The 24,825-nt window shown below is 43.7% G+C and overlaps 2 protein-coding genes across 2 annotated transcripts in view; both read right to left on the bottom strand.

Annotated features, from left to right (window-relative positions):
* LOC149468155 (uncharacterized) overlaps positions 1–24,825 on the bottom strand; it is a 104,938-nt gene that overhangs the window by 22,912 nt on the left and 57,201 nt on the right. The window contains 1 exon segment of the mRNA XM_089670640.1: positions 13,937–14,290. Coding sequence (XP_089526766.1) covers positions 13,937–14,290 — 354 coding nt within the window.
* Positions 15,819–17,442, bottom strand: LOC149468157 (uncharacterized). Its single transcript, XM_089670655.1, has 4 exons — positions 16,887–17,442; positions 16,673–16,770; positions 16,387–16,593; positions 15,819–15,887 (listed from the first exon to the last, which is right to left on the bottom strand). The coding sequence occupies exons 1-4, from the start codon at positions 16,969–16,971 to the stop codon at positions 15,819–15,821; spliced, it is 459 nt and encodes a 152-aa protein (XP_089526781.1). The 5' UTR covers positions 16,972–17,442.

The following is a 24,825-nucleotide window of genomic DNA, read 5'->3' as shown; positions in this document are numbered from 1 at the left end:
AGAGGGTCATTCCACATCAAACATAGAAATCAAGGGAGATCAAAAATAATAAAAAAAAATTGGAAGTAGAGTAATCACAGAAGTCAGTGGAGCCAAATGTAGATCGTGGCAGGATCAAAAAACAATAAAACAGACTGAGACAGTCCTTGTGTAGGTGTATATGAATCCCGGTATATCCATAGAAGGCAGTCCAGAACACGCCACATGTGTGAAAGATAATTGTAAGGATAGGAATACATCCCGTTGCTCCTATAAACCAAATAGATGGACCCCCAATAGAGGGAAATGATAAAACAACCGGAAGCAATATATAGAAATGGGGAGACAAACGGTTATCATTTACTAGACCACATGGATCAATCCCTTGATGGTTGTTGAGGCCATAGATGCATGACAGACCCATATACTTCCCATAGAGGACAGTCCACTAAATCATCCTTGATTGGAGATGTAAATGGCCATAATCTCAGTATATATGATTGGCAGTATACAGGATACAATAAATGGGGGGTGAGCTGTTGTACAGATGTGTAATGAATCGCTTTCCCGCCATAAGGATAAATACATCCAATAAGTAACTCAACCGAGCAATTTGCTATTGTGGGGAATGTTCCCAATATATTGATGCCTTAATGTGAAAACAATGTCTGCTCAGCCAACCATATACCGACATCTATGGTGATCCTGACTTGCTGCAACATGAGAGCTGCAGGAGCATGCCATGTGGTTGTCCAGGGACAGAGAGTCTGTCAGATGGTCTGGTGTGGTCAGACTGTAGAGCCGCCAGGGAGGACCCGGATGGTGAGGAAGTGAGCGTTACAACGCTGTGATGTCAATGCATTTCGCCTATTGAGTCACGTGAGCTTCTTCAGGATGTAGCGGCCATATTGTTGAAGACATTTATAGAGGACACAGTCGTCACACAGGAAAAATGGCCACTACAGAAAAGTCATTCCAGCGGTGCAAAAATGCTACAAATCATCATATAATTAAAACAAAAAGAGGGGATTCAAATATACATAACGGGGCAAACATTCCCATACAGAGGGGCAACTAGAACCCCATATAAAGTACAGTATATGCCATAGTGAGCCAGAGGAACCAAATGGCCAAACAGGAAAGAGATAGGATTAGTAAGTATATATAACCGATTGTTAACAAATGGGAATTATAGCAGTGAGTAGGGGGCAAAAAGGACAGTTATGGGTCAAGAAAGACCTGCAATTCCTTCTCCTTACGTAAACTAATTGTATCAAAGTCACCCCTATGATTGGGCAAATTGAGAGCATAAATGGCCTTCACACGCAAACCGGCAGGAGAGAATTGTGGCATTTAGCAAAATGTTCACCTACAGGAGTTCGATCGTGTTTATTACAAATGCGTCCTAAATGTTCACCTACAGGAGTTCGATCGTGTTTACTACAAATGCGTCCTAAATGTTCACCTACAGGAGTTCGATCGTGTTTATTACAAATGTGTCCTAAATGTTCACCTACAGGAGTTCGATCGTGTTTATTACAAATGCGTCCTAAATGTTCACCTACAGGAGTTCGATCGTGTTTATTACAAATGCATCCTAAATGTTCACCTACAGGAGTTCGATCGTGTTTATTACAAATGCATCCTAAATGTTCACCTACAGGAGTTCGATCATGTTTATTACAAATGCATCCTAAATGTTCACCTACAGGAGTTCGATCGTGTTTATTACAAATGCGTCCTAAATGTTCACCTACAGGAGTTCAATCGTGTTTATTACAAATGCGTCCTAAATGTTCACCTACAGGAGTTCGATCGTGTTTATTACAAATGCGTCCTAAATGTTCAGCTACAGGAGTTCGATCATGTTTATTACAAATGCATCCTAAATGTTCACCTACAGGAGTTCGATCATGTTTATTACAAATGCATCCTAAATGTTCACCTACAGGAGTTCGATCATGTTTATTACAAATGCATCCTAAATGTTCACCTACAGGAGTTCGATCATGTTTATTACAAATGCATCCTAAATGTTCACCTACAGGAGTTCGATCATGTTTATTACAAATGCGTCCTAAATGTTCACCTATACGTACACGTGATTGCCGTTTTGTTTTTCCAATATATATTTTGTCACAAGGAACTGGAGCATGTATTTCACACGTGTGGTGGCACAGTTCATGAATTGTTTGATATGATAAACCTTCTGTCTGTTGACAGCAGTAAATCTGTCTGTCCGTTCAACATACCTGCATATAATACATCATCCACACAGATACATTCCGATGAGTGGAGCTAAATCTGTTAGCCAATTGTTTGTTGGTGTGAATTCGGATTTAACTAGATTGTCCCTCAGGTTCATTGCTCGCTTAGTGACCATAAGGGGTCTAGGGCCTACAATCTGAGATAATTCAGGGGACTGAGTAAGGATGTGCCAATGCTTAGTAAGAATTTCCCGTACCGCCTCCAACTGGATCCCAAACCGGGTAATAATACGCACAGAAGACAGATCATGAGAGACAGAATTGTCAGGACATGTATGTAATAACTTCCCGCTTACATTTAGAGGCTTTCACTTTGGATTGTCTAAGAGTACTATGTTGATACCCCCTTTCCTGAAATCTGTTATAGAGGCCATCTGCTTCTTGTTCATAGTCGTCACCACAGGTACAATTTCTGCAAATACACAGACATTGTCCAGTGGGGATCCCCCGGATCAGAGAATGTGGATGGGGGCTAGAGGTGAGGAGCAAGGAATTGACAGCTGTAGATTTCCTATATGTTTTAGTATGGAGGGCATCACCCTCAATCCATACTGAGAGATCAAGGAACGAGGTTCCCTATAGTTAAAGGTATAGGTGAGTGTGATATTATGATTGTTATTATTGAGTTCAGACAAAAACACATGAAGCGTCGACTCAGTGCCTTCCCATAGCATGAGGACATCATCGATGTACAGGGGGGGTGAATAAACAATTTGTTCCTCCCACCAGCCAAGGTGCAAGCACACATACGCAGGTGTCCAGGGGGCTCCCATTGAAGTCCCACAAATTTGATGGTATGATGTACCTAGAAATTGTAAAATGTTTTGATTTAAGCCAAACTCTAGCAGTTCAATAAGGAATTCATTCTGAGCTCCCATCATTGGGTAGCTTTTATCTAGGAAATTGGCTACAGCTCCAATCCCCCAATCATAGGGGGTAGAGGTATAGAGAGACTCTACATCAATACCCACCAAAAGTGTACCTGGCTGTACCTGAATCTGAGCAATCTTTGACAGTACATCTCGTGTGTCCTGAACATATGAAGGAAGTGCCATCACCATATCCTTAATAAGGACATCAATGTATTTTCCAATTCACCCAGAAAGGTCTACCTGAGGTCACTATAGGAAGGAAGACAGGAAGGAACTGGTTCCAACCTGTATATTACCCCTATATTACAGGATAGGGATCAGGAGGCTATGGACAATCTCATTTCATTGATGGAGGATGTAACCTCCGAGTCCTATACTGAGGAGGATCCTTGCAATTTAGGGTTAAGACAGGCTTGTCTACCTATAAAATCTACTAAAATACCCCAGATCCAGAAACATCGATGGCTGGGAGTATTCCTTGATCTGGTTCATCATGACTTGGCACAGCTTGATTGGAGACCAAGTGATGTTGATAACCTTTCACAGCATGAGAGACAGGCACTCAGGGAACTTAAGGAAGCACCCAACCTTGTGACAAAGGTGGTAATGTGGTGTTCATGTCTACGGATGATTATGAATGTGAGATCAAAAGGCAGCTTCAAGATACTTCTACATACAGTAAACTAGAGAGGAATCCTTTTCCCAGGGTGGTCTCGCTCCTTAATCATGAACTATCCCTGGCATGTGAGGTGGGCCTTATCACCAAGAAGGAATACAGTTATCTACATGTGGAGGATTATAACATCCCCACTATCTACATTATCCCCAAGGTACATAAGAGGTTGGTTATTCCACCAGGGAGGCCCATCATCTCAGCCATTAAAGGACCCTTGGAGTGAATTGGAAAATACATTGATGCCCCTATTAAGGATTATTAATAATAAAGTAATTATTTCTAAGGTCTCTGGGTTTCTTAAAGATCAAGCTCGGCTTCTGTGGAAGTGAGTGACCCAGGGCAGGATCATTTTTGAGAATGTTCCAACTTTTGGAAAGAATCTGTTTGATGGCCCAGGATCTATTATTAAATCTCGTACAGAACCATACTGAATCTCATACCTTAGAAGTATCCTAGCTCCCAGTAGGCTACTCAAGACTATGAGCCTCCCTAAATCTGTTCCAGGCCCATGGTCTGGTCTCTTTGACCAAAAAGGGAATTATAGATGTGGTGTCTCCAACTGTGGCACCTGCGAGATCACTTGGGATCATTAAATGTAGTACTTCTTTTGTTGTGTATGGACTTTTTTGCCCGTGCGGCTTACTCTATATAGGCTGTACTTCCTGTCCTTTAAGAATTCACATCAGTGAAATAAAAACAGTATCAAAAAATGGTAAAAAAAAATGCTCTGTCCCCCATCATTTTAAAGACGTCCCCCAAGGTAGTTACTGTGGTATCAGAGTCTTTGGGGTGGAGGCCATACCGAAAGATCTGGACAATGGCAGGAGACACCAAAGACTCTGCAGCACAGAGAGCTCTTGGATTTTTACACTAGATACTTTATCCCCAAAAGGTTTGAATGATGATCTTGAAACACATGCCTTGATCTAGTCCCTATGAAAAGTCTCCATCTGTTTTAAACAGGAGTTACATCACATGAAATCTACTCATTCTTTTCATGAACAATTTATCTCCAGCCCAATGTCTTTTATTATTTCTTTATTCATTTATCCCCAAAATTCATAGAGGCCTGGAAGGTTGTCGGTTTTTGGTCTTATATTCATTTTTATCATTCATCATTTATTATGATTCATCATAAATTCATTAATTATTTAATTAATTTATTATTATTATGGTCTTCCTGTTTTATTTTTGTCTTTATTATTCATATTTACTGTATATACTAGTTTCTGTTTCATTCCCTTCTATTCATTCATTTTTATTTATTCAGTCATTAACTATCATTTATTCAATTTATATATATATATATATATAAATATTTTTTTATCATTATTTTAAATATTTTCCAATATTTTTCATTATCGTTATTCATCAATTCAATTTACCAGTGTTGTGGTCCATCAATTGTTAGTTAATCATTTTATTTTTTAAGTTATTTGCATAATTTTCCCCCTTTTTTTCCTTCCTACTTTGGATCATAATCCATAAACTCTTCCATCTAGTGCAAGGTGGACGCTGTGCCCCTCCATCCCTCCTTGTGTTGTGTGATGGAGGTGTTGGTTCCTGGGCTCTCCATCCCGCAAGTGATGACGCAGTGAGCAGTAGACTGTGGCTGTGTGCAGCCGCCCTCCGTCTGTTCGGATTTACATATGGGCGGTTTCAGCGGCTTCTCGGTTGCACCTCCTGTGATATGCCCTCCAGTGACAAGTAAAGATGGCGGCTGGAACGCATTGAGCAGGCACCCACTAATGGTCACATACCGGCGTGCATTCCACCGCCATCTGAGCATCCTCTGCTGTTGATTGATTGTTTGAAGTTCCTCTCTCCACTGCCGTTGTTACAATTCTGACACATCGAACACAATACTTCCTCATAATATTCCTCTAAACCCGTCTGATCACTTGGAAAGAGTTCTAAAGAGTTGCTGAAGCATTTTACGATCTCTAATAACATGGATTTAATGCAAATCACTCAGCAAAAGATCGATATGCTCTAATCACAATGTACAGGTAAAGCTTAATCATGGATTTATTACTACACTGCGTTCCAAATTATTCTGCAAATTCTATTTAAGTGTCACAAAGATGAAATATTTTGTTTTTCAGTGTAACTCATGGATGGCATTGTGTGTCAGGGCTCTTTTGATCACTGAAAACAATCTGGGACACCTGTGATAATTAGATTGGCCGGTGAGCCCAATTTAAGGAAAAACTACTAAAGGACGGCGTTCAACATTATTAAGCAGAGCACCATTTTCAAGCAATATGGGGAAGAAAAAGGATCTCTCTGCTGCCAAAAAGAGTGAAATAGTTCAATGCCTTGGACGAGGTATGAAAACATTCAATATTTCACGAAAATCTAAGCGTGATCATCGCACTATGAAGAGATTTGTGGCTGATTCAGAGCACAGACGGGTTGGTGCAGATAAAGGCACATTGAGGAAGATTTCTGCCAGATCCAGGCATCGGATCAAGAGAGCAGCTGCTAAAATCCCATTACATGGCAGCAAACAGATATTTGAAGCTGCTGGTGCCTCTGGAGTCCCACGGACATCAAGGTGTAGAGTCCTCCAGAGTCTTGCAACTGTGCAGAAACCTTCTATTCGGCCACCAATAACCAATGCTCACAAGCAGAAACGGCTGCATTGGGCAGAAAAATACATGAAGACTCATTTTCAAACAGTCCGGTTCACTGATGAGTGCCGTGCAACCCTGGATGGTCCAGATGGATGGAGTAGTGGATGGTTGGTGGATGGCCACCCTGTTCCAACAAGGCTGCGATGTCAGCAAGGTGGTGGTGGAGTCATATTTTGGGCTGGAATCATGGGAACAGAGCGGGTCGGCCCCTTTAGGGTCCTAGAAAGTGTAAAGATGACCTCTGCAAAGTATGTGGAGTTTATGACTGACCACTTTCTTCTCTGGTACAGAAGGAAGAACTCTGCTTTCCGTAATAAAATCATCTTCATGCATGACAATGCACCATCTCATGCTGCAAAGAATACCTCTGCATCAATGGCTGCTATGGGGATAAAAGGAGAGAAAGTCATGGTGTGGCCTCCATCCTCCCCTGACCTCAATCCTATTGAGAACCTTTGGAGCATCCTCAAGCAAAAGATCTATGAGGGTGGGAGGCAGTTTACATCCAAACCGCAGCTCTGGGAGGCTATTCTGACATCTTGCAAACAAATTCCAGCAGAAACTGTCCAAAAACTCACAAGTTCAATGGATGCAAGACTTGTGATCTGCTATCAGATAAGGGCTCCTATGTTACAATGTAACGTGACCACTTCAAATGTTTACAAAGTTACAATGTTGAGAAAAGTTGGATTGAAATAGCTTTTGATTTCAGTAAATTTGCTGCAAACACAACAAATGACAATTTTCAGTTCTTTACAACCTATAAAGTGTTTTGAAACTTCCTGTGCGGAATAATTTGGAACAAAAATCCTGTTATCATTAGGAGGTTTGTTCAATAAAATGTGAATTGTCCTCTTATAGTTGTAATATGAGAATTATGCCGACTGATATTTACATCAATTATTGAGGGAAATAACAAAAATATCATTTGCATATTAATTTGGAACACGGTGTATTTGTATTCATACTTTTGTTATTCATTTCAGTGATCAACATCATTATTATATGGCAATTATGTACTGAGCATTATATATTATATTATATATACACACTATGTACACATATACATAAACACACATATATATAGACATATATACACACACACACACACACACACATATAGACATATATATACACAGTTGTGCTCAAAAGTTTTCCTCCCCCGGCAGAAATTGTGACATTTTGGTATTGATATTGAAAATATGACTGATCTGCCAAAAAACTGTCTTTTATTTGGGGATAGTGATCATATGAAGCCATTTATAATCACATAGTTGTTTGGCTCCCTTTTAAAGCATAATGATAACAGAAATCCCCCAAATGGCCCGGATCAGAAGTCTCCGCCCCCTGGATCAGAAGTCTCCACCCCCTGGAATGTTTGGCCTTGGTACAGACACACAAGGGGACACACACGGGTTACAATGCCAATTAGAAGTTAATGTTCCACATCTGTGGCTTTTTAATTTGCAATTAAGTGTCAGTGTATAAATAGTCAATGAGTTTGTTAGCTCTCACGTGGAAGCACTGACTAGGCTAGATACTGAGCCATGGGGATCAGAAAAGAACTGTTAAAAGTCCTGCGTAACAAGGTAATGGATCTTTATAAAGATGGAAAAGGGCATAAAAAGATGTCCAAAGCCTTGAATATTCCAATCAGTACTGTTAAATCACCTATTAAGAAGTGGAAAGTTCGGGGATCTCTTGATACCAAGCCAAGGTCAGGTAGACCAAGAAAGATTGCAGCTACAACTGACAGAAGAATTGTCAGGGATTCAAAGAAAAAACCTCACAGGCAACCTCAAAAGAAATCCAGGCTGCTCTGGAAAAAGATAGTGTGGTTGATTTTAAGGAGTACAATACGGTGATACTTGAACAAAAATGAACTGCATGGTGGAGGTGCCAGGAAGAAGCTTTTACTGCACCAATGCCACAAAAAAGCCCGGTTACATAATGCCTGACAACACCTTGACATGCCTAACCGGGCCTTCTTGTGTCATTGATGCAGTAAAGGCTTCTTTCTGGCACCTCCACCATGCAGCTCATTTTTGTTCAAGTGTCATCATATCGTGCTCCTTCAAAACAACCGCACTGTCTTTTTCCAGAGCAGCCTGGATTTTTCTTGCAGTTACCTATGGATTTCCCTTTGTATCCCGGACAATTCTTCTGTCAGTTGTGGCTGCAATCTTACTTGGTCTAAGTCTACCTGACCTTGGCTTGGTATCAAGAGGTCCCCAAACTTTCCACTTCTTAATAGGTAATTTAACAGCACTGATTGGAATATTCAAGGCTTTGGACATCTCTTTATGTCCTTTTCCATCTTTATAAAGTTCCATTACCTTGTTATGCAGGACTTTTGACAGTTCCTTTCTGATCCCCATGACTCAGTATCTAGCCTAGTCAGTGCTTCCACATAAGAGCTAACAAACTCCTTGACTATTTATACACTGACACTAATTGCAATTTAACAAGCCACAGATGTGGGACATGAACCTCTAATTGGCATTGTAATCCGTTTGTGTCACCTTGTGTGTCTGTACCAAGGCCAAACATTCCAGGGGGCGGAGACTTCCGATCCAGGGGGCGGAGCCTTCTGATCCAGGTTATTTATGTGATTTCTGTTATCATTATGATTTAAAAAAGGAGCAAAACAACTATTTGATAATAAATGGCTTCATATGATCATCATCCTTCAATAAAAGAGCATTTTTTGGCCGATCAGTCATATTTTCAATATCAATGCCAAAATTTCACAATTTCTGCCGGGGGAGGAAAACTTTTGAGCACAACTGTACCTTGTTCACTGCCACCTCTCTGCCCAAGTATACCAAGTCCACCGCCACCCCTCTGTCCAAGTATACCACGTCCACAGCCCCCCCTCTGTCCAAGTATACCACATCCACCACCACCCCTCTGTCCAAGTATACCAAGTCCACCGCCACCCCTCTGTCCAAGTATACCACGTCCACAGCCCCCCCTCTGTCCAATTATACCACAACCACCGACACCCCTCTGTCCAAGTATACCACGTCCACAGCCCCCCCTCTGTCCAATTATACCACAACCACCGCCACCCACTGTGCAAGTATACCACGTCCACCGCCACCCCACTGTCCAAGTATACCATGTCCACCGACACCCCTCTGTCCAAGTATGCCACAACCACCACCACCCCTCCGTCTAAGTATACCACCACCACCCCTCTGTCCAAGTATACCATTTCCACCGCCACCCCTCTGTCCAAGTATACCACAACCACCACCACCCCTCCATCCAAGTATACCACAACCACCACCACCCCTCCGTCCAAGTATGCCACCACCACCCCTCCATCCAAGTATACCACAACCGCCACCACCCCTCCGTCCAAGTATGCCACCACCACCCCTCTGTCCAAGTATGCCACAACCACCACCACCCCTCTGTCCAAATATACCACAACCACCACCACCCCTCCGTCCAAGTATACCACCACCACCCCTCTGTCCAAGTATACCACATCCACCACCACCCCTCTGTCCAAGTATACCATTTCCACCGCCACCCCTCTGTCCAAATATACCACAACCACCACCACCCCTCTGTCCAAGTATACCACAACCACCACCACCCTTCCATCCAAGTATACCACATCCACCACCACTCCTCTGTCCAAGTATACCACTGCCACCCCTCTGTCCAAGTATACCACAACCACCACCACCCCTCCATCCAAGTATACCACATCCACCACCACCCCTCTGTCCAAGTATACCACGTCCACCACCACCCCTCTGTCCAAGTATACCACATCCACCACCACCCCTCTGTCCAAGTATACCACATCCACCGCCACTCCTCTGTCCAAGTATACCACATCCACCGCCACTCCTCTGTCCAAGGTTTTGCTCACCTCCTCATAAAAAGAAATCAGATTTGTGTGACAACTTCTGTCTTTCATGAATCCATGCTGTCTGTGGCTTACAATATTTCTTTCCAGCAAGAACTCCTCTCTGTGGTCTTTTATTAAACTCTCCAGTATCTTCCCAACTATAGAAGTTCCACTAACAGGTCTGTAATTACTTTGGAAAGATTTTGTCCCCTTTATAAATATTGGCCCCACATTGGCCTTACACCAATCCAGTGGTACTATGCCAGTCATTAAAGAGTCCCTAAAAATGAGAAACAATGGCTGTGAGATGACAGAGCTGAATTCTGTAAGGCCCCGTGGGTGTCTGCCATCCGGTCCAGGGGCTTTATTCACCTTTATTCTGTATAAATATTTCTGGATCATATCAATTGTGAGCCAATGTGGATCATCTGGGGGGTGTCAGTACCACCCCCATTATGGACAAGAGCCCCCCCATGATCCTTTGTATACACAGAGCTGAAGAAGGGATTTCATACATTGTCCTTCTCTTTGTCCCCCCCCCTCTAGATGGTTCTGTAAAGGGCCTACATGCTGGGACCGGACCTTTCTACTATTCATATATTGGAGGAATGTTTTGGGGTCGTCCTGATATCTTTCTGTCGTTCGTTTTCAGTTTTTGCTCCTTTATTTCCTTTTTGCATCTTCTGTTCTATTCTTTGTAATGTGTAAACGATGATTGCGTTCCTTCATTGTTATATTTAATAAAAGCTCTTTTCTTATTATCTATCGCTTTTGTAACTTTGGCCGTAAGCCACATAGGTTCTCTCCTCACCCCCACTATCTCCGTCCGCATCACTCACCTCCTAAACAACATCTCAGACTGGATGTCGCTACATTTCCTCAAGCTCAACCTCTCCAAAACCAAGCTCCTCGTCTTTCCCCCTGCCAACCCCCCCCCCCCATCCTATCCATCATCACCAACAACTCCACTATCACTCCCGCCTCGCAAGCCAAAGTCCTTGGCGTCATTCTTGACTCGAACCTCTCCTTCCAACCGCATGTCAAATCACTTACAAACACATGCAGGCTCCATCTTCGCAATATTGCCAAGATACGCTCCTTCCTCACCCCAGACACCACCAAACTTCTAGTACACTCCCTCATCATCTCACGCCTTGACTACTGCAACTCTCTTCTCACTGGCCTACCCAAGTGCAGGCTCTCCCCGCTCCAGACCATCCTGAACTCAGCGGCTAGACTCATCCACCTCACCACCCGCTCCACCTCTGCCACCCCCCTCTGCCTCTCCCTCCACTGTCTCCCGATTGCCCAACGCATCAGATTTAAACTCCTAACCCTGACCTACAAAGCCGTTCACAACACTGCCCCTGACTACCTCACCAACCTGATCCCCAAGTACCGCCCTACCCGTACCCTTCGCTCCTCACAGGACCTCCTTCTATCCTGCTCCCTGGTCTCCTCCTCCCATGCACGACTGCAGGACTTCTCCAGGTCCTCCCCCATCCTCTGGAACACACTGCCCCAATCCATCAGACTGTCGCCTTCCCTCTTCACATTCAGGCGCTCCCTCAAAACCCATCTCTTCAGGGAAGCCTACCCCACCCTCACCTAACGGCCATTCTCCCTCTTTCCTCCCACCCCTCAGCCACTTCCTACTGTACCTTTACCCCCTCCCACCTAGATTGTAAGCTCAAAAGAGTAGGGCCCTCTTACCCCTCGTACGTTGTTTGTTGTTGTTGTACTGTGCCATGTATTGTCCCCCCTCTATTGTACAGCGCTGAGCAAACCCTTTGGTGCTATATAAACTCCATGTAATAATAATAATAAGTTGGATTTGTAGCCTTTTATACTTGTTGCCCCTGGGAATATATTTTGCAGTGTGGTCACATACAGTCTTTTTGAAGGACTCTCATTTCTGTGTTGTGTTCATCGATACCAATATTCCCTCCTAGTATAAGTCTTGGAGAGCAGCTCTCAGCCTTGGAAAGTTAGCTCTCTTAAAGTTGAGCATTTTTATTTTCCCGTATATGCTCGCTGTTTACAGCTAACATTATATGGATATTTGTAATAAGCTCAGCATGGTTGGAGATGACCAGGTCCAGCAGAGCATCATTCCTAGTTGGGGCCTCTATGAGCTGGACCATAAAATTGTCCTGTAGTAGGTTTATACATTTTTGCACCTTAACTGTTCCTGTAGTACCATTACTCCAGTCAATTTCCAGGTAGTTGCGATCCCCCATTATCACTGTCCCAGCCCTTTCCATTTGTGGGAGGAGCTGAGTCTCAACCTCCTCATTAACACTGGGAGGCCTATAACAAACTCCAATGATGACCTTTGTAGTACCGCCCCCCATGTGCAGTTCCACCCATAATACTTCAGCCTCATCACACTCTCCATCAACTAGGTCCTCTTTCACACTTGCTCTGAGATCACTTCTCACATAGAGACAGACACCACCACCTTTCCTATTTCCCCCGTCTCTCCGAAAGAGAACCTAGCCAGGAATATGAATGGCCCAGTCATGTGAGGAATGAAGCCAAGATTTAGCAATACCAATTCAATCCTAGTTCTCTTCATGCACCAAACCTTCCAACTCACCTATTGTGCTGGGCACACTTCTGGCATTGGTGAACAAACACTTTCATTCACTGACACCTTGTTCATTCACCGACACCTTGTTCATTCACCGACACCTTGTCCATTCACTGACACCTTGTCCATTCACTGACACCTTGTCCATTCACTGACACCTTGTTCACATGGATTTTGTGTATTTTTTATTTTCATACAAATAGTACCAATTCCACTGGTTGTTTGTAACATGGGAACCTTCTTATCATCTGCCATAGCCCTCCCCCCATCTTTCCCCATTCCACCCCCCAATAAGTACTGACCCCTGTCTGATCTGTCTACCCCATTATAATTTAATTCTTCCTCCCCCCTCCATCCTAGTTTATATTCTCCTCCAGCCTTCCCATAAACCCCTCCCCCAGCACAGCAGATCCCCTTTCATTTAGGTGTAGACCATCTCTAGTATATAGGCTGCACCCCAATGAGAAGTCAGCCCAGTGCTCTAGGGTAGGACTCCATTTTTATTCTTCTCCTGCCATCAATGGCCAACCCGGTCCCACACTTCATCCATGTCTTTGGGGGCCTCTCATCTCCTTATGAACTGTTTCTTCCATGATGAAGATCAGCCATGGAGTATATCTGAGGTGTATATCAGGGGGTGCTTCTTCCCCACATGAGAGCTGGGATGTCCAGCAACATTCATCTAGAAGACATTTCCCGCACTCAAGGCACTAATACCTCTCCAGGGTTGTGTGAGACCCCTGATGTACAGGAAGACAGTACTTCATTGAGGAACATTTCCCTCACTCAGGACAGGAAAGTGGCTTCTCTCCCAAGTGACATCTCTGATGTCTGTAAAGATTGGACTGAGCTGAAAAACATTTTCCACACTCAAGACAGGAATATGGCTTCTCCCCCGTGTGAGATCTCTGATGTGTGTAAAGACTGGCTTTCTGTGAAAAACATTTCCCACACTCAGGACAGGAATACGGCATCTCTCCCGTGTGAGATCTCTGATGTGTGTAAAGTTGGGACATCTGTGAAAAACTTTTCCCACACTCAGGACAGGAATACGGCTTCTCCCCTGTGTGAGATCTCTGATGTATGTAAAGATGGGACTTCCTTGAAAAACATTTCCCGCACTCAGGACAGGAATAAGGTTTTTCCCCCGTGTGAGATCTCTGATGTGTGTAAAGATGGGACTTCCTTGAAAAACATTTCCCGCACTCAGGACAGGAATATGGCTTCTCCCCCGTGTGAGATCTCTGATGTGTGTTAAGACTGGACTTCATTGAAAAACATTTTCCACACTCAGGACAGGAATAAGGCTTCTCCCCCGTGTGAGATCTCTGATGTGTGTAAAGACTAGACTTCACTGAAAAACATTTTCCGCACTCAGGACATGAATATGGCTTCTCCCCTGTGTGAGATCTTATATGCAAATTAAGATGGTATTTATAATAGAACCACTTCCCGCACTCAGTACAGGAGAAGCTCTGAGAAGCTGTTGGAAGGCTGGCCTGGTCCCGCACAGTCTGAGGTTCCTCAGGATACGAGGAATCCGATGGTCCATCTACACTGGGTGGTGCCGGATGGACATTGGAGGGAGCCGGGTTTTCTCCTGGACTATACTGTGTGATGTCCTCATCTTCTACTTTCCAGTCTGGAGACAAAGTGAGACAATCCTCAGAGGTTTTCCTCATCTCCCGGCCATGGACTAAAATACAAAGACAAAGAGGATTACTAGACAGGAGCTGATTGGTTCCCCCAAACCAGGACTCCGCCCACATCAGGCAGCTTGGTCTCTGAGGAGCTTACAATTCCACCCTCAAGGGAACTAGGAAATGGCTCCTCTGATCTCCTACCAGGTCATTTCTTTATTCATGGACCTTAGTCAGAGAGTGAGGAAACAACCAGAACTGTCTTTTATAGGAGGGACAGTGATGAGGGGATTATAGGACGAGGGTCCCCACCCCCTCTATCACTCATCGCCATCTTCCCAACACAAGAAGTACTGCACTTCCTTATTTACTCCATGATTTAGTCATGAAGAACAGCGGGGCTGAGCCCCACCAGAGGTCAGAGAGTGAGGATGGGGCGAGAACAACCAAGATGAAGACTGGACTGATCCTGAAGACCACCATCATTGGGGTATTGACTCCTCCCTCATTATCACTTTCTGTTTAAGGGTCCAAAGTTGGAGGATGTTATCACATTATTATCACCATGTAAACGTCTGTGCTCCAATCACATCATCCGATATAAAATGTCCAGCTGGGAGGAAATGGGTGTAACAAAAGAGAATCCATATTATGTGTATATATAGCAGTGGGGGGAAGGGGAGAGCAGAAGTCAGGACTATGGAATGTACAACATAGAGTATATAGTGCAGGGGTCAGGAGTATGTAATGTACAACATAGAGTATATAGTGCAGGGGTCAGGGGTATGTAATGTACAACATAGAGTATATAGTGCAGGGGTCAGGAGTATGTAATGTACAACATAGAGTATATAGTGCAGGGGTCAGGAGGATGTAATGAACAATAGAGTATATGGTGCAGGGGTCAGGAGGGTGTAATGTACAACATAGCGTATATAGTGCAGGGGTCAGGAGTATGTAATGCACAACATAGAGTATATAGTGCAGGGGTCAGGAGTATGTAATGTACAACATAGAGTATATAGTGCAGGGGTCAGCAGTATGTAATGTACAAAATAAATTATACAGTGTAAGGGTCAGGACTCATAATATTGGTATTCAGTAATCAGTGGAAGATTAAATGTTTCCTGTAGACAAGTTGCAGAGATCCCACACCGCTGCCTCCCATCTCCTGAGACTGCACTCAGTGACTTGGGTCTGAGACATACAGACATATCCCTCCACCCGGCACAGCCAGCAGACCACAGAGCAAGGAACCCTGGGAAAATTGTTCTGTCAGAGATCTTACTAGACCAGGGCATAGGGAAGGAGACCGTAGACACTTATGTCAGGTGATAAGGTCTTGTAATGCCTGTGCTGAAAATGAACATTTTGCTGCCAGCTGAACCCCAGAACCTCCATAAATCCAGTCTAGATACATAAATTGTGTCTGCAGCACAGAGAAGGAAGATTATCCGAGAGAAATCCAGGAATACAGGACGGGGAACACAGCTCAGGAAAGTGACCAGGGGATTACAGGCTGATATCACCCAGTCCCCGCCCTACTCTGGACCAATCAGTGAGCAGTATGGGTGGAGGAATGGATTTAGTGTTCATGACCCACCTGTGCTGATCTCTGTAGGAGTGTCCTCCTCTATAAATGTCCCCGTTATTCCATCCTCCTCCATAGACTGCTGATCATCCCTCACATACGCCTCTTCTTCTTCTGCTTTCACCTCAAATTCTATATCGATTGGATCTCCACTCTAAATCAAGGAAATGAGAGAAAATATCATCTGTTAAATATAAGGTCACATAAAAGAACTCCACACATTGTCTCTACAAGTCCATGTTCTAGATGCTCTGTCCCACCAACCTTGTAATAGTGAGGGATGGTGTGATCTTCCTGTGTGGAATCCCAGGAATACAGAGGACGGGGACATCTCTCTGGTGGGTTCCTGGTATTAGGTGGCTCCATCATATCCTTGTGTCCTTCTGAAAACTCCTCCATCACTCCATACTCCTCATCCTCCTCTTTATACTCTTCTTTAACATCAATATTATCATCCCCGAGGATTCCACTCTGAAAGATATAATAAAACATTCATTGTAACAAACATGCTGTGTATAAATCACAACTACCAATAATTGTCATCATCTACCTGATGATGGTGAGGGATGGTGTGACCTTCCTGTGTGGAATCCAGGGAATACAGAGGACGGGGACATCTCTCTGGTGGGTTCCCATGACTGGATCCATCTGTAGGAAACACACGCACTGACTGAATCCATTGTTTCTATGTGTTTATCAGATGATGGGGGATCTAGGTGGATCCTCCGTACTGCTCTCTCCTTTACAATAAAGTCTCCTCTTACCCGGTGATGTGAGGGGCGGCTGATTGTCCATCATGACGTCCTTGTAGAGATCCTTGTGTCCTTCTAAATACTCCCACTCCTCCATGGAGAAATAGACAGTGACACCCTGACACCTTATAGGAACCTGACACACACAATGATACAGTCACCATCCAGACACATCCCTTGTCTGTTACTGGAGAATGTCCCAGAATTCCCGGCACCGCTCACCTCTCCTGTCAGCAGCTCAGTGATCTCTCTGGTGACTTCTAGAATCTTCTTCTTCTTTCTCTCTTCTATCAGGGAGGGAGGTGGAGGCAATGTGATGTCATATGATCTCCAGACTTCACAGGAGGAAAACTCTACATCTGAACACAAATAGTCACATCAAATGATATTCCCAGAATCATCCTCACCTCTCCATTCAGGTCTCCATTTTATTAAAGCCCCACTTCAGGCTGAGGTATAATTCCCCCCACAGGACCCCCACACTACGCAGGGTATAGGCTTGTTGCAGCATTCTGATGTCATTACATACAACGCAGGACCAACAGTCCCACTTTACATGTGAGGATACCAAGGAGCCCCCACATCCTAAGAGCATCAGAAAAATGCCAGATGGAGGGACATTGGGAGGAGGAGCTGTGAGGTCAGTGTGATGTCATAGAATTCTCTGACTCTGGATGGAGGGACATTGGGAGGAGGAGCTGTGAGGTCAGTGTGATGTCATTGGATTCTCTGACTCTGGATGGAGGGACATTGGTGGGAGGGGCTGTGAGGTCAGTGTGATGTCATAGGATTCTCTGACTCTGGATGGAGGGACATTGGGAGGAGGAGCTGTGAGGTCAGTGTGATATCATAGGATTCTCTGACTCTGGATGGAGGGACATTGGGGGAGGGGCGGTGAGGTCAGTGTGATGTCATAGGACATATAGACTCTGGATGGAGGGACATTTGGATGGGGAGATTTGAGGAATCCTCTATATGAGGCTCCCGTATAAACCAAATCCTTGTTCCTGGGTGCGTCCTACCTCTCCTAAACTGAAGAGTGACCTTTGACCTTTACCATCCAGAAATCTGTCCGGAATCTGTGGCAGTAAGCTGTCATGTGATCAGGTGACGTGCGGAGGAACGGAGTGTAAATAGCAGACAATTGTCTCCAGAGCCCCTAATGGTGGGGATGGATTTGGCGGCGTGCTGGTGCCAAGTTTCCTCCCCCCAGGGTCACTGCAGGTGTGGAGAAAAGCTGTGTAAGAGGATATGGAGGAGAGATGTGGAGGAGATCCAGGAATCAGGAGAAAGGTCAGGGCAAGCAACAGACGAGCGCATCCAAGAGACCAAGCCGAGGTCACTACACAGAAAATCAATCCAAGGAAACAACAGGCAGGACGAGGAATAGCAAGAAGGAGCTGAGAGACAAATGAGAATATTGCTCAGCCAATGGGAGATGATCTCAGCATGACTTCCATCGTGAAGGCGATGAGGGGGAGGGGAGGAAGTCACTGAAGGTGACCATAGATCCATGGAAATTCAGCTGGTTCAGCAGGGATCGCTCACATTTCCATCCATGTGTGGCCACTGCCGGATAAAAGCCACTCCCCCAGCGGCTGCAGCCAATAGCTTCAGTGCTGATCTGTGTATTCTGAGAGCGGAGGAGTCCCCCCATTGTCAGAATACAAGAGTGCAGCGGGGAGGATTCCCCCATCCACCTCCAATGTGTGGATGGGGGAATCGCTTCAGTTTTTATGGTCATCCCGCTGGCTGAACGATAAAACTGAACCATGTAGGCCAGCTTTGGGAGCAAATATATTATCATCAACTCCTCCCCCTGAAGGGGTTAATCTGGGTTCCCACACTATATATGTGTGTATCATCATCTGCTGGAGATGAAAGACATCACAGTGACTATGGAGGAAGAGGATGGACATGACTATGGAGGAAGAGGACAGACATGACTATGGAGGAAGAGGACGGACATGACTATGGAGGAAGAGGATGGGGGTTATTGGGTGTAAATAGGAAATAACATCTTATTACCTTCTCTGCTGCCACTTCCAGCAATGTCTCCATTGTACTTCGTACCACATGGAACTTCTTTTCTATACCTGACATCACTTCCTGTCTGTACCTGACATCACTTCCTGTCTGTATCCCATAGAGAAGTCCTGTCTGGAGAGAAATGAGATCACCATCTTGTGGAGTTCAGAGGAACTGCAGCCCCGAGAAGTGTCCCCTAATAACCATTCCTGCATTGTATCTACCTTACAGAGATACCAGGGACGTTCAAAAAGAACTAAAAAACGTAAGAAACAATAAACCTAACTCTTATGCAACCAACTGTTTAAGATTTTTCTATCTGTATTAAAATATTTTTTTTAAAGACACAGAACAGAAGATAAAAACAAAATACATAATAAAACAGAGACCTCCAAAACAGATCTTTTTGGGTAAAAAAATGCAAAAATACATCCTAAAGTATAAGAATAAATATCAATCCACTGATAATGAAGATGTTAGACATAAATGACAAGGATGTAATGGTCACAGAGGAATGGTGGTGGAGATCTCTCAAAGTAAGAACACTTCCTTGAATGGTTCTATAAATAATGAATCCTGGAGGGAATAAAGCTGTAAAGCAATAAATAATATATAAACTGGGCCATCCACTTCATCCATAAAGACATTGTGATTGAAGATCTTCTAGATCACATAGAAGGAGGACTCATCCATGATTTCATACATTTGTTTGGAAGGATAGAACAATCCTCAGAAGGGAACATGTAGGATGACAGGAAAGGCTCCTGACTGGTGAGATCCTCCAAACATAATGATGACATCCATGAACTGGAGCGAGCTCGTTGGGGTGATAAAGCCAATCTGGAAACACTGTGTAGACGTTCTCCAAGAACTCAGCACACTCCAGGTGTGGAGAAAGTCTCCAGGTGGGTTTAGCCTGTCATTTATCATAGGTAGAAATGTCCACACATGGACTTCCACAGGGACCCCCGAGACTACATATAGAACCTGTACAGTGTCCCCTGTAATGAACTGCTTCCCACCAGGCCTATAGCAGAATGACAGCTGAGCGGGATCTCTCCCATCCTGGGTGGACATCATATGAAGTCCTCCAAGTCTAGTGGCTCTGTTGTATCTTGATATGTCACCTGCTGTGTCCACCAAATGATAGATCATTGTACCAAGCCAGCCCAGTACCATGTGATTGCTGTGACCAATCACAGTGATCACATGAGAGTTGTACACAATGAATAGCTTTCATTCATAGCCATCCATTGTGTACTATTGTGATGGTCTCTGTGATTTGTCTCTGGCTCACTACCTCTACTGGAAATGTATTCCAAGCATCTACTACTCTTTCAGTAAAATAATACTTTCTGGGATTAGTTGTGAACTTTCCTCCAGTTAGTTGGAGGTCATGTCCTCGTGTTCTTCATTTTGGATTCCTTTTGAATATCCTGCCCTCCTGAACCTTATTCACTCCCTTGTTGTATTTAAAGGTTTCAGTTGAAAGGATCTAGAGAACCTCCATTGTGTTGATGTACGCCATTTTAAGTAATAAGTTAGGTTTTTGCAGATATATTAGAAGTTTAATGGAACTGTTTTAGTTTGGTGAAGGATGTATCAACAAAAGATAACACGACCCTGAAACTTTCTTCGCCCGGCTAAGCTAGCAAAAACAGTTTATACCAAGAAATGTATATGTCATGTTTCATGTAGTCAGCTCATGATGGAAACTTACAAGTTACAGTTTTAGAACTCGCTCCCCCCCCCTTATTATTTCTGTATCCTATATAATCTTAGCAATGTCTAATAAACTTTGAACATCTCTGAAAATAAGCTGCTGTTATTTCCGTGTTCAAGGGGTGTTCCCAGAATTCTGCTGATAGACCAGGAATCTCTCCACAGACCGGGGGTCTCTGAGGGGATAAAGAAAATCATCCTTTCATATATCAGGGTGTGCTTCTTCCCCACATGAGAGCTGGGATGTCCAGCAACATTCATCTAGAAGACATTTCCCGCACTCAAGGCACTAATACACCTCCAGGGTTGTGTGGGATCCCTGATGTACAGGAAGACAGGACTTCAGTGCGGAATGTCTAATAAATGTCAACATAACATAAGCTGCCGTTATTTCCGTGGTAAATGGGTGTTCCCAGAATTCTGCTGATAAACCAGGAATCTCTCTGAGGGGATAAGAAAATCATCCTTTCAGCTGGGGGCTCATCCGGGATGACCACCCACCTCACTTGGTAAGTAAACCTTTTCTCTTTTTATGACTAAAAGCTCTTTCTTGCCCTGTGTTGAGGGAAGGTCTTGAATCATTCTGTATTGTCTATATAGACCCGTGATAACCTGTAGCTGCTTTTGGTAAGCAGACTTAACTCTTTGGTAGAGTTACAAAATAGTGCACTATATATATATATATATAAAAAAGAGTGTTTTTGGTAAAACACAGATTGTTCTTTGGTAGAACATAAAATAAATTGTTCTTTGGTAGAACACACTGTCCTTTGGTAGAACATAAAAGAAATTGTTCTTTGGTAGAACACACTGTCCTTTGGTAGAACATAAAATAAATTGTTCTTTGGTAGAACACACTGTCCTCTGGCAGAACATAAAATAAATTGTTCTCTGGTAGAACACACTGTCCTCTGGCAGAACACACTGTCCTTTGGTATAACAGTGAAGAGATAACTTTTGGGAAGTTATCAAAAGGTTAATAAGTCTGTGGAGCAGATTCTTGTTTATCTTTTGCTTTTTCTTTCTGTCACGTAGAAGTATAAGATAATTTGTTGTGTGGAACAAAATAAGATTATAAGGTAAGATAATCTTATCCACTGTCTAAATATGGGTCAAGGAGGTAGTTACCCACCAGGTCCCCCAGAAAAGGGAGAAAATTGTAGGGATTATGTTGCTAGAGTTTGTGGAACGGACTATTATATAATAAATCCCTGGGTGGATTGTATGGCAGGCTGGACAGAAGCTATGGGGAGTACAGACCCATTCCCAAGAAAGGGGGCAAATGATCCTTTCCATACAGACATGGTTAAGGGATTATGTTTGGGGGACAAACAAGCCTTTCCTTGGTATGAGGGGGACCCACAATGGGACCAAGTTTATATGAAGAAAGGGGGAGAAAACTGGTTAAAATGGTCACCATACTGGGTTGATAATAGCAAGGGAAAGTTCAATTTGATCTTCTCTTTAACACAAAAGAGGAAGATGAAATTGGATACATTAAAAATATGCCAGGAAAAGCATCAATCTGAAAAGACATGCAGACCCAAGATCGGACTGAAAACAGTTCAGACACCAACCCCACCCCCTCCGTATAATATATATCCTTCATTAAGCAGTCTTAAAAATACTGCTGATGATGATTTTTTGATCAGTTTGGGGATGACTACTCCCCAGCCTAATGCCCCTCCAGCCCCTGCCCCTCCGCCACTTCCCATCCCGGATCTATGGCCAATACAGCCAGGCCCCTCCACTAGACCCAAACAGATCATTAGTATAAAATCACCAGACAAAGAGGGTAGCCAAGTTCAAGGCACCCTTACGGAAAATAGTGACGACAAAGGAGAGTTGGAATACGAAGAACAGGGACAGGTAAATATAATAAAATTACAGAAATAGGATGGTCAATGGAGAAGAAGTGACACCAGTCATAGAAAGGGCAGAGATGTGGAGGAATTTAGAATGCAGCTTAGATCCATGGATAAGAAACAAGAGGGAAAAAGAGAAGATGAGGGGGCCGTAGGAGGAAAGGAGTTGGCTATAATGACACTACCTTTTCTCACAGCAGGAGAACTAATTCTAAAAAACCCCATAGAATTAGAAGATATTAATAAGATTGTTAAACATTGTCCCAAGCCTACAGTATCTCCTGGAGGTACACTTGCTGATTTAAAAAAGGCATGTTTGGGAAGAAATTACACGCAGGAAGATATGAGATTGATCATTGATGGTATTCTGGGAAATAATCCAGCTTGGGATTGGATAAATGTAAAAAGCATTAGTCACATAGAACCAAGTAATACACAGGCTACTGCCTATAAACTGAACACCACAGAAGGGAGAGAAACTATGTGGGGGGAGCTTGACACAGAACTAAAAAGGGTTTTCAAGAATAAGGCTTCCCTCCCTATTGCTACAGCATGTAAACAGAAGGCAGGAGAAACTGTATTAGAATTCTGGAAAAGGTTGAAGGATGTCTGGACACAAGAAGCAGGACTGGCTCTAACTGGAGAGTTAAGTCCATTGATGATTCAGACATTCATAACAGGTCTTAAGCCAGAAGCAGGATTAGCCGTGAAGCAGCAGGTCTCTGACTGGGCAACTAAAACTGTTGTTGAGTTTCAGACCTCCCTTCACGAGAAGGAGGCAGCGAGATGTTTAGATATTGTAAGAAAAGAGAAGGTTAATAGTAGTAATTTCCAAAGTGACCCCCAACAGGGAAATCAAGGGCAAGGACAAAAAGGTAGAGGAAAAGGAGGATTTGGCAGGGGAAGAAGTAACTCTGAACCTCGCAAAATCCCCAGAAGAACTGGATGTTTTAACTGTGGAGGACAGGATCACTGGAGATATAACTGTCCATATGAACCTTCCTCCTCCCAGGGACAGCCACAACAGCACAAACAGAGATACCAACCACCTAATGCCACCACCACCCCCCAAACACCACAGGCACAACAACAAGATATTAAATATCCAATTCAGTGGGGGCCACAGCAGAACCAGAGACAATAGGGATGCCCAGAAGGTGGTGTCCCGGCATTTCCATTGGTTTCTTCATCATACAGGCAGCAGCCCCTCATTTATTTACAAGTAGGGGCGCTGAAGTTCCATTTTTAATTGACTCAGGCGCGACATGCAGCAGTCTGAGTGAGGAAATGTATCATGGAGAAACTACAAATGCTGAACCTTCTATCGGAATAAATGGGATACTAACAAAAACCCTCAAAACTCCCCCCTTGCCTGTTTCAGCCCTCACATGGGATGAGGCCATCACTTGTCACAGTTTCAGAATCATTCCAAGTTGCCCTGTACATTTGTTGGGAAGAGATTTTATGGGAATTTTAGGGATTTCTCTGAGAGTAACATCAGAAGGAGGTATTGTTGCCAGATCCACCAAAGTACCCATTATACCCACCTATTTCAATGATGAGAGTCATCCCTCACACATTACACCCCCTCCTGATACACATCCAGTTTGGACCACAAATTCTATGGATGTAGGATTAATTTCATGTACACCGTACACAGTCACACTCAAGGAAGGGGCATTGCCCTACAAACAGAGGCAATACAAATTGACGCCAGGGAAGGAGGAAGGGATTGCTCCTCTAGTGGAAAGATTTTTAGAAACAGGTATTTTAGAAGAAACGGTTTCTCCTTACAACACACCTATCAGTCCTGTTAAGAAGTCGGATGGGTCTTACAGGTTTGTACAAGATCTGAGGGCCATAAATAATTTGGTGGTTCCATTAGCCCCAATAGTGCCTGACGTGCCATCACTCCTCACCTCCATTCCATCCGATGCAGAATATTTTACAGTGATTGATTTAACAAATGCATTTTTTTTGGTTCCTGTGGACCACCAGACGAGGGCGCTATTTGCATTTATATTCCGAAATTGTCAGATGAGCTTGTGTAGAATGCCCCAGGGTTTTGTAGATTCGCCTGCAGTCTACTCACTTGCCCTCCAGACCACACTGAGGTCCTGGACCCCTCCCAATGGTTCGGTCCTCATTATATATGTGGATGACTTATTGATTTGTAGTCCAAGTCAGGCGGCCAGTCAGGAGGATAGTTGGTCTCTGTTAGAATGGTTGTCAGGGAATGGTCACAAAGCATCTAAAAAGAAACTGCAATGGTGCCAAAAACAGGTTGAATACCTTGGTGTTACTCTAAGTCATGGTGAGAGGAATGTCAGTCACAA

The sequence above is a fragment of the Staurois parvus genome, unplaced genomic scaffold (genome assembly GCF_062004578.1).
Source record: "Staurois parvus isolate SC_StPar_1 unplaced genomic scaffold, SC_StPar_1.0 ptg000092l, whole genome shotgun sequence".
Taxonomy (NCBI): domain Eukaryota; kingdom Metazoa; phylum Chordata; class Amphibia; order Anura; family Ranidae; genus Staurois; species Staurois parvus.
Note: the sequence above shows the minus strand (reverse complement) of the source record. Positions and strands in the feature narration are given on the sequence as shown.

Bases quoted from the DNA above. Each gene is read 5' to 3' on its own strand.
- LOC149468157 (XM_089670655.1), bottom strand. From the start codon at position 16,971: ATGGAGGAGTGGGAGTATTTAGAAGGACACAAGGATCTCTACAAGGAC. The intron at 16,594-16,672 runs GTAGATGATGAC...TATATCTTTCAG, and splicing joins CCATCCCTCACCATCATCAG to AGTGGAATCCTCGGGGATGA. The intron at 15,888-16,386 runs GTTGGTGGGACA...GTTCATTTTCAG, and splicing joins CCATCCCTCACTATTACAAG to CACAGGCATTACAAGACCTT.